The 10,799-nt window shown below is 38.3% G+C and overlaps 1 protein-coding gene across 4 annotated transcripts; it reads left to right on the top strand.

The window, feature by feature from the left end:
* Window positions 1–2,125: 2,125 nt before the first annotated feature.
* LOC105229543 (VPS35 endosomal protein sorting factor-like) lies at window positions 2,126–6,745 on the top strand. 4 transcript variants are annotated; one of them, XM_011209892.4, is made up of 13 exons: window positions 2,126–2,568; window positions 2,631–2,778; window positions 2,874–3,213; window positions 3,261–3,413; window positions 3,475–3,643; window positions 3,701–3,867; window positions 3,961–4,243; window positions 4,317–4,627; window positions 4,695–5,050; window positions 5,103–5,242; window positions 5,325–5,490; window positions 5,549–5,817; window positions 5,956–6,745. In XM_011209892.4, exons 1-13 carry the CDS (start codon window positions 2,275–2,277, stop codon window positions 6,061–6,063), a joined length of 2,904 nt encoding a protein of 967 aa, XP_011208194.2. In that variant the 5' UTR covers window positions 2,126–2,274; the 3' UTR covers window positions 6,064–6,745. The 4 variants fall into 4 exon arrangements, with proteins under 4 accessions (XP_011208194.2, XP_011208196.2, XP_011208193.2 ...); XM_011209894.4 differs by having other exon boundaries at window positions 2,628–2,778; window positions 3,267–3,413; XM_011209891.4 differs by having other exon boundaries at window positions 2,127–2,568; window positions 2,628–2,778.
* Window positions 6,746–10,799: the final 4,054 nt, after the last annotated feature.

Below are 10,799 nucleotides of genomic sequence, written 5' to 3'. Positions count from 1 at the left end.
GTTGGCCACGGCGAATATCGCATTCGATGGAACGATGAGCTGTACGAGATATACGACGACATTGACATAGTTCAGCGAATTAAAAGACATCGGCTACGCTGGCTAGGTTATGTTGTCCGGATGGATGAAAACACTCCAGCTCTGAAAGTATTCGACGCAGTACCCGCCGCGGGAAGCAGAGGAAGAGGAAGACCTCCACTCCGGTGGAAGGACCAAGTGGAGGAGGACCTGGCCTCGCTTGGAATATCCAATTGGCACCACGTAGCGAAGAGAAGAAACGACTGGTGCGCTGCTGTTGAATCGGCTATAATCGCGTAAGCGGTGTCTACGCCAGTAAAGAAGAAGAGATAGGATGGTGCTTCATAGCCATACAAAGATTTTAGTTCATCGATGCACTCTTGTCGTGATAATCCACGTCGAAAGTTGTGAAAAATGATCGCACGAAAATGTTCACGAGTTAATTCCATTTTTTGGCCGAGATGAATTTTTTAATTCCCTGTAAATAAAACAATTCACGATTAAATGACAAAACATTCTGAGTGATGTTATGCTAAAAAATGTCAAACTGTCCAATGGAAATGTCAGATTGCACCTGGCAACACTTAGTGTTGCCTAGGCCAGAAATATATATAGCAGCCCTCGTATAATATGTATACATATCTATGTGTGTATCAGAGATCTGCAACGGATACACAATTTCCGTGCACACTCGAACACTTACCCGAAACCGGCTTGTATTGCTTTCTTTGAACGAGCAGAAGGATTGCTTGTTAGCGACTGTGCGCAGACGAACGTGTTGATCACAACACTCGAGTGTCGTTCATACGTGTTTGTTTGGGTTCGGGTGTTTTGCGGATCAATATATTCGAGTGTCCGAGTTTAGGCTCGAGTGTGCAAAGCATTTTTTGTTTATGTGTAATCGTCAGTACAGTTGATTAATTTGCTTTGTGAGTGTTAAGAATGTTATATGACACGTATTACATGATATTTATTGAAAATAATGGCCGAAAAAAGAAGATTTTGTTGGTTGCAAAATTGCGAATGGCAGTTACAGCTTGTCTGGTCTTATGTTATGGTTATGTAAATATATTTTTAATTTTAAAATGCGTCATTCCTTTGATACATGCATACATATAGTTTAAATGCTGTATTTCAATAATATTGACTGTTAAAGTGTATACAACATTAATAATTTCTCATATTTTTGCTCAGAAAAATTTGATACATTTCTTCTACACCCGTGTTCTGTCCGAGTATCCGTGGCAATAGTTGAACACATTTCGGGTTAGCTGCGGGTGTCGAGTGTGGACACTCGCTTGTGATCGTTTTGAAGAGAGTATGATCAAACAAACTCGAACACTCAGAAAGCAGCTGCCGGGTGTGCCACTCGATCGAACCCATTGCTGCCGAGTGTGGTGCTTGCTCGTGCTCGATTTTTAATGAGGGTGATCGAACAGGTTCGAACATACCCAATGCAGCTCTCTGTGTGTATGTACATATATAGGCATTGGTGTGATAATGGTAATGTTGTTGTCTTTTCTTTTATTATGTTTGATGTTTGGTTATTATAGAAATTACTTGTAGGTTTAGTTTAGACACTTAAAAAGCTACAAAGAAATTTGGTGAAAAAAACATAAAACGAAAATAGTCAGAGCTCTTCGATGAAGCTGAGAATCTCGTAGAGACGTCAACTTGAGACGTCAAAGAGGTGGACAAAAATTTAGAAGTATGTACCTTATCTCTTATGCACTTATTTGAGAAAAAAACTTAAAATATCTTTTTATTTGCTTTTCCAATTACCGGATACCTTGGCCGGATAAAAATCCGAGTCCGTTTCAATTATATAGACCCAACTATCGGTGGAAAGGCAGGTGGAGGATCAAAAGTCTTCGTATGTATATGCAGTCTAAGTATAATATTTACATATATTGTATTTGAATAAGATTTATGTGGATTGTATTCAAGTTATATCAAGGACCCCCATAACTTAGAAATAGTTTGTTTTTAAATATTGTATAGTTTATAAGTATTTAATGTAGAGTCTTAACCATTGAGAACTAATTTCTTAAAAACCCATTGTAGTAGTCTCCAAGCAATATTGCGGCTTGTAAAATTATCGAGATAACAACAATCGACCTTGGGGACAGCAGATTAATTGTAATTTAAAGTGCATTTTTTTAGTTATGATGTTGAGTAAATGTCGAAATAAGTTTGTTTAAGTTTGAGATGGATCTGAGCTGTTTGTTTTGAGCCGCGTATTCAAATCTTTTCGTGATGGCCACAGATTGGGAGTGTATTCCCCGATTTTATGAAGTACACAAAAACCCATTACAAAGCCACATAACTTATGAGCATCCATTAAAGATACATGGAGTGACAGTAATCGAAAGTAAAGGCACCAAACGTTGCTTGAAAGATATTCGGAGTAGCTTCAGTAGCGATAATAGTTCACGAGCTTCATCAAGTATTTCATTATCGGCTGAGCCGCTAACTTTGTCCTTCGATGGAACGGATCCGCTGTCCCTATTTGCACGACAAGAACAAGAAAATATGGACCCTTTAACACAGGTAGCTACAGAATTTGTTGGTCCTTCCAAATTAAAACATAATCTACTAAATATTCTTAGCAGATGGAAAAAATCAATAGAAAAAGTTTGGACGAAAATAATATAAGTTGGAGCGCAAAGCGTTTGGGGATATTGAATCGTTATACAACGTCAGAAAAACTGTCTATTTCGACAAGTTTCCTTTCAGCCGCAAGCTCAGGTGGAGAAGGAAGTAAGCTCTAAATGATCCAATAACAAATTATTCCATTAAATCATTTTAAATAAATATGTAAATAAAGTGTTTTTGGTAACGGATTGCTGTTTTAGTTAAATCTCAGACCGTAGTTGCCGACAAAGTAAAATTTCGTCTGGAGCAGCTAGATGACTTCGATGATGCTTCCATGAGTCACATGATTGATTTAACTCAACAGGAATATATACAACGTATTGAACAATTAAATCAAGAATTGATAACGTCATGGAACGATGATCAACGAGTAAAATCATTAAAAATTGTCATTCAATGTTCCAAAATGCTTGCCGACACATCAGTACTTAGCTTTTATCCCAGCCAATTTGTTCTTATAACTGATATTCTTGATATGTTTGGAAAATTGGTCTATGAGCGACTTAATATTAAAGCAAGCAATATTATAAGCGATGGAGAGTATGTATAATTTTATTTTTTGTAACACTAATTCAAATTTTTTATAGTAACAGGAAATCGAGTAAAGCCGAGCCATTGTATGAAAACGCTAGAGAAACTTGTCAAAATTGGTTTTTTAAAATTTCTTCTATTCGGGAACTGTTACCCCGTTTATATTTGGAAATGGCTATACTCAAATGTTATGAGTTTATATCACCTAAGTAAAAATTAAAATTCCTATTAACATTTTTATATGTAACTAAAAAGTGATTTTTTTTACAGAGAGTTCGATAAAAATTTACTTCGTATTACTAAAATGATCCGTGGTATTGGTGACCCTTTAGTTCAGACGTATGCACGGTGCTACTTGGTTCGTATTAGTCTAAATGTTACGCCTAATAAAGAATCCATAAAAGAAAATTTTAAGGATTTCTTAAAAATCTACAACACGGTACGATTGTTAAATTTGCGGAATCCTGTAGAAATCTAAATAAATATTACTTTTCAGATTTTTAGCGGAGCTGTTCGTTCTGAACTGAATCGCCAGCGTGTCAACATTGAAACATATTTATCATTGTACAGTCCAGCTTTGGATTTCATGTTATTAGGACTTGTTCACAAAAACAGTATTTGCACAGAAGAAATAATGAACGAATGCAAAGGAACAAAAAATAAGTCAGACATTTTTTTATGACAGCAATATTTTATAATTTTTTCAATAGTTATTTAGAAATATTAAACGAAATTCTTACTTTGACAATTTTACAGTGGACTACTGTTTATTTCTATGCTGAATGTATTCCAACCAAAGTTCATTGCTGCAAACGCATTAGAATTCGTTAAGTTACTTGCAAGCTCCAACACAGAAGGCATTTCGAAAGGACACTTATTCCGCGCTCTTGGCATTAGTGTCAGCGACTACCCACCACTTCCAGAGCAAAGGTTACAATTTTTAAATGGTTCTTTTAATACCATAGATACTTTCACCGATCCAATTGAATATATAAACTGTATAGAAACATGGACACAATTTATTGCAAAAAATTTCTCTGTAAGTACGAAGACAATATTCTAGTACGAATAACATATGTAAATACCATTATTTATTTCATGTGTTCTGGTAGATAACTGTTATCAATGATCTGTTGGGAACAATCACCTTACGAGTGAACGCAAGCCGAACATATGAAAGATTTTATACTCAGTTGCAAAATATCTTAGATCAAATTTTGCAGCATTTTGAAAATACGGAGTTGTTGCTCATTCAGGAAAATTTTTTACCATACTTAGATCTTTTTAAGAAAGATTCAAATAGGATAGTCGTATGTAAAAATATTCTGATAAGGTTCCACCAAAAATCCGAAGATAATATCTCGGATGAAATTGTGATAAATGCGATAATGTTTATTGGAAAGATTCTCAGTAACTCTGTAACGTAAGTTCTTACATACTTCCTAATATTAAAATTTCATTTGCAATCGATATCATATTTTCACCATTAGCGCTCAATCCGTAGAAGATGAACGCCGACAAATTTCGCATTTGATAAGTAGTTTCATACGTAAAGTTACTTACCCAAAAGATTTTGAACGGCAGCTTAGTTTTTATGTGGACGCACGTGAGGCTTTCACTGATTTGGACGCAGTCTATATAACATTGGTAAATTCGGTAAATAAGTTAGCCGTCGGGATACGACATGTGGTTAAAGGAAATTATACTCAAAAAACTGGAGCGTTTGTAAAAGCATGCATAGCATTCTGTTTTATTTCAATCCCCAGTATTACAGCAATTCAAAATCAAATGGACCTATACTTACTGACCGGTCAAGTGGCACTATTGAATCAATGTTTAGGACAGGGTATGTTTCATCATTATTTTTTGTAGTTATAATTATTGTATTTTTTTTTTAGCGGATGCGTGTTTCGAAGCCGCCCTTCAATTAGTGAGTAACTTACCACGATCCGTGGAAACGGAAGGCATATCACGGAATCTGGAGACGTATTTGGTATCTTACCTTTGCAACATGTTAGCAACATTAGTGGTAGTACCTGTATGTAATAAAATATAAATAATAATTTAATCGCTTAGCTCGTTTATCATTATTCGAATATTTGGTTTTCTTTTTATTATAGGATAGTCCCGATCAAGGAGTGCTATATCTGCTCCGTCTACTACTTTCAGTCGTCACTAAATTCCCCTTCGATGCTCAAAGCTCTGGACTGGTCATCGTGTATTTGCAAGCTCTAGATATGTTGTATATACAAAGTTTGGAAGAATTTCCTTATCACATTCCCGGCGGTGAGAATTAAAAATAAGCTAAAAATAGTATTGAAATAATATTGTCTTTCAATTTTAGTTGTTTCAAATGATGAACTTTATGGCCATGATCAGAAATATCTAACAGAAGTCAATAATATATGCGTGCAAGTCATTGATGACATCTTAGTTCAACTTAAGATACTGGGTAGCAATCGCCAATTACGTACGCAAGCCACACTAGCACTAGATTTATTTTTACGTATCATCCGGTATGCTAACCTTAGCCGCGAGAAAACTTTCCAACTGGCTGTCAATCTTTGGCTTCTTGCTGTAAAGGCAGAGTCCCACATTGACGTTAAGTTAATTGTAAATTACCATGCCTTAATGAATTTCGAACACAGTACACGAACTTATATATTGACAAATGAAATTTTCTAAGTACTGTTTTCGAGATTCACAATCTTTCTACATATTCATATCATACCTCACGCAATTTATTTACAGTCGCATACACTACAAAATGTTGAATACATCTACGAACAAATGAAGAACACAAATACGCAAAATGCACGGTCATTAGCGCGATTGCTGCACCGAATTCAGACGAAATAGTATAAATTTTTATGTGTCTTCACAAACGCGTCAGTTCCACCTACATATTGCAAAATGTACATTTGCACTTACACTCCTTTATATATGTATGTTTCCTTCATATAAGGAAAACAGCATATAGGAAATGCAAGTGCAAAGTATTTGTGCGAACAACGTTTATTTTAAATTGCATAATTGTTTGAAATAAAATAATTTACACTTAACAAACTATTAAAAATCAATTATAATAAATTAAGAGATGGCATTTGTGCAATATTTAAAATAAATATACTTAGTATACCTTAAAAAGCCAATTATGATATACATATGTATATACTTATGTATACCAAACATTTTTAGTTCAAACAATTGTTGAACTCGAAATCTCAACAATTACTAATAATCTTAATAGTAGCAGTTACTAAGTAAAGTCTTTTCAATCTATTGTTCTCTCTACGTAACCGGAACATACACCGCATAAAAACTCAGTGTCAACAATTGAAAAATCTGCCTATATTAGAACTTGATGGAGACACCGAATTTTTGTACTCTTGCAACATGTTGCTGCAGAGCATAATAGTTTTATTTACTATCAATTGTATATGTAAAAAGGATCCCCCACTTATAAGCTTCATGTGCATATGTATATTCCAAATCAATAAAGCTATGGGGTGGCACCTCCCACATTTAAGTGCAAATCAAATTCAAATTCCACCTGATTATTTCACATTACAATTAATATAACGGAATAAAACTTTGCATGAAGTGTACCATCTAATGACCAAAAACTTTCTAAATCGAACCGAAACTATTTGCTTAGGTACCGATTATATGGGCCTCAGTGCCGATAATATCGGTCAATGCCGGTGTAGTTATGCTTTTAGGTAAGCAGTTATAGTCGTAAAGCTATCCCCATTTCCTAGTTTTGCTACCTCGCCGCGCACTCTGGAAATGTGAGCAACCCTTGTGTTAGGCGCTGTAGCCAACCCGTGGATTACGGTTAAAAGAGAGGAAGCTTCTGCAGAGCCACTTCGACATTTCGATTTAAGGGTTCGCTGAAGTCTAATTTCAGGGCTTTCTTACTTGTTTACTATTTGCTTTTTATAATTAAAAATTTCGGAAACATATTGTTTTTATATGTTAACTGTTTTAGTATTATTTTATGGTATTTGTTGAACACGGATGATTTTTAATTAGGCAGCTTCCAGTTTCAGTATATAAGAAGTGCAGTATAGGAGGAAAGGTATCAGATCGCTTGTGGCACCTACATATGTGTATTGTAGGTTTTACGTATAAACTTTCCGAGCATTTGTCTTATTACCTCAATGAGAACACTGTTCCGCTGAAAATTATTTTTTTTAGCTTTGCTGCAAATTTTAACATTGTATTGGTAGCAAAGTGATACTTTTTTAACGGATATAGTATATCATAGTTCTCACTAGCAGTTAATACAAAATGGCAACGAATAGATAGTTCGTTAATAATTATCAGGAGTACTTGCTTTTTCTATTTAAACAACTGAAAAATATGTGTATACAAGAATTTTTTATGATTTAATATGCCATTTTTTCATTTTCATTTGCTTCAAATAAAATTTCGTGGTCTATTAAAAATTTGAAGATTTAATTTTTTTAGGAATTATACCATTTGCTTGAATCTTGTCCAAAAACATAAATTAAGGCTTCTTCTTAATTGGCGCAGACACCGCTTACGCGATTATAGTTGAGTTAACAACAGCGCGACAGTCGTTTCTTCATTTCGCTACGTGGCGCCAATTGGATATTCCAAACGCAGCCAGGTCCTTCTCCATCTGGTCCTTCCAACGGAGTGGAGGTCTTCCTCTTCCTCTGCTTACCCCGGCGGGTACAGCGTCGAATACTTTCAGAGATGTAGTATTTTCGTCCATCCGGACAACATAACCTAGCCAACGTAGCCGCTGTCTTTTAACTCGCTGAACTATGTCAATGGCGCCATATATCTTATACAGCTCATCGTTCCATCGAATGCGATATTCGGCGTGGCCAACGCGCAAAAGGCCGTAAATCTTTCGCAGAACTTTTCCCTCGAAAACTCGCAACGTCAACTCATCAGTTGTTGTCATCGTCCAAGGCTAGGCAATATAATATAATTTTCATAAAAAATTTCAAACTTCACAGAATCGACTAAATTTGTGGACATAACGATTTTTTACCCCAATTACGGTTTTCAACTCCACTCGTTTGAATTGAAGTTACAGCAATTCAACTTCAGATCAACCCAAGTCTCTTTGGTACTACGATTTTCATCTATTTTCAGTCGAAGTTTGATTTTTACTAAACGAGATGATGGAACGTTACCACAAACCCTTCATTTATTTTCTGGGAGTTATCAAGAATGCGTTTTAAATGACTTTAACTTAGGGCTGAAGCAACTACGATATCTGTGGTTATTACGAATCCAGCTTTTAAATGTTATGAACATCAAATTTGTGAGCTGCGAACACCGCAACGCAAAACACCAATGACTGAATAGATGCAAAACGCTTCAAAAATTATATACCTTTGAATAGTAGATTATTGATTTGAAAGATGAGGAATGCACCGCAACCTTTGGTCTATTGTGTCCTCTCCTGACTCATATTGACTCACTTAGCCCCAGCGCATGAATGAAATACAATAGCTTACCGGGTGCTAGTGAGGCAATGTGATCCCTATCCGGAAATATCGATCCAAGGGCCTTAATCTTGCGTCTACTGACTGCTGTGCAGTCGATCAGCAGGTGCTGTGGGGTTTCAGGCTCCCTATCGCAGAACCGGCAGCTTGCATAAGAGTTTAGGCCCATGCTATGCAGATGCCTATTCAGTTTGCAGTGGCCAGTGTACCATGCGACCAGTAACCTGAGTTTGTTCCTGGGGATTTTTATCACAGCTTTGAACCTTCTCAAGTTGTAACCTCCCATTAGCAGCTTGGCATGTCTCATACCGTGAGTTTGATGCCAATTCTCCTCCCTGCCCACTGTTTCTTCCTTGCGGAGCAGCTCTTTCATGGTATGGGGACCCACCCCCATAAAGGGTTCGGGTCGGGTGGAGGCTGCGGAGCGGGCGAGCTCGTCAGCCAGTTCGTTGCCGGTTATACCTTTGTGACCAGGCACCCAGATTAGGTGTACCTGGTTCTGTTCTGCAAGGCTGTTCAGCCTTTCCCTGCACTCCTGCACTCCTGCACTAGTAGCGATTTGATCTCGTAAGAGGAGATCGCCTTTAGCGCCGCTTGACTATCGCTGAGAATGGCTATTCGCTCATTGCGTTAGTTGCGATGGAGGTTTATATCTATACACCGGCTTATGGCAAAAACTTCTACCTGAAAAATGCTCGGGAACTCTCCCATGGGTATGGAGAGCTTAGTGCGTGGACCCACAATCCCTGCGCCAATTCCCTCCGACATTTTCGAGCCAACGGTGTACCACCTTAACGTGCTATTCCTCAGCATCAGTTCGAGGTTGGAATCATTCCATTCGTCTTTACTGCCAAGGGTGACTTTAAATCTTTTCCTGAAGTTAACCGTTTTAGTAGCGTTGTCCCTCGGGAGGAGGGCCAATGGTATGCGGCCCGTTATCTTTTCCATCCTCCGGGACCTTGCCTTTTCGACACCCCTCTGCCGTTATTTGCAGAAATGTGTGTTTGGCTACCTGACCGATAACCAAATGAAACGGAGTCAGTTCAAGCAGAACCTCCAGTGTCGCCGTTGGACAGGTGCGCATTGCACCCGTCATGCAGACACAGGCTAGAGGCTGTAGCTTCAATAGTTTGGTCTTAACCGAAATTTGCGACGCTATTGAGGCCCATGCCACCGCCCCATATGTGATTATCGGTCGCACTATCATGGTGTACAACCACCTAACGATCCTTGGCTTACAGCACCAGGACTTTCCCGCCAGTCGATTCCACACCATTAAAGCTTTTGTTGCTTTGACCACGGTCAGGTTTATATGCTGTTTCCATCGCAAAGTGGAGTCTAGCATCGAACCTATGTAGGTATTTGACACTGTTGGTCATCCCTATCTCACTGCCTCCAAGTGAGAGATTCCTAAGACTGGGTAGCGAGCTGCGTCTCGTAAACGGGACTACGGTCGTCTTGGAGGGGTTGATATTCAGTTCCACCTCCCTACACCACCCCTTCGCTAGGTTTAGACCTCTTTGGATCAAGTCACAGAGTGTCCTCATATTTGCCTTTAGCCATAATTACAATGTCGTCTGCATAACCTTGGCAGCGGATCCCATTGTCCGTTAGCAGTGCTACCAGGTCGTCCACGACTAGACTCCATAGCAGGGGTGATAGCACACCTCCCTGTGGACACCCTCTTCTTGTGCCGAGACGAACCCTTTTATTACCTACTGTGGTCTCAGCAACCCTGGGGCGCAGTACGGCTTCTATCCATCTAGGCACCGGTACTGCCATATTCCTTTTCTCCAGTACCCTGGCTACACTCTTGTGAGAGGTGTTGTCAAAGGCACCTTCGATATCCAAGAACGCGCAAAGCATTACTTCCACATGCTCCAGTGAACTCTCTATCTCAGAGGTCAGCTGGTACAGAGCAGTGCTCGTGGATCTGCCCGCTCCGTAGGCATGTTAAGCCACATGCAGCGGTGCTCTCTTCAACGCTTTAAAAAAAAAAAAGATTATAGCGACTCTTTATGTTCGAAACACTTCCCTAAGTCTCTTAATGTTACATTTGCTGTTTTCAAATTGTAGCTTGCTTGGGATTTTTCTCCAAAGGCTCAA

The sequence above is a fragment of the Bactrocera dorsalis genome, chromosome 2 (assembly GCF_023373825.1).
Source record: "Bactrocera dorsalis isolate Fly_Bdor chromosome 2, ASM2337382v1, whole genome shotgun sequence".
Lineage (NCBI taxonomy): Eukaryota > Metazoa > Arthropoda > Insecta > Diptera > Tephritidae > Bactrocera > Bactrocera dorsalis.
Note: the sequence above shows the minus strand (reverse complement) of the source record. Positions and strands in the feature narration are given on the sequence as shown.

Excerpts from the sequence above, each read along its gene's own strand:
- LOC105229543 (XM_011209891.4), top strand. The coding sequence starts at position 2,275 with ATGGCCACAGATTGGGAGTGTATTCCCCGATTTTATGAAGTACACAAA. Across the intron at positions 5,051-5,102 it reads GAATCAATGTTTAGGACAGG|CGGATGCGTGTTTCGAAGCC; the intron begins GTATGTTTCATC and ends TTTTTTTTTTAG. Across the intron at positions 5,243-5,324 it reads CAACATTAGTGGTAGTACCT|GATAGTCCCGATCAAGGAGT; the intron begins GTATGTAATAAA and ends TTTTTATTATAG.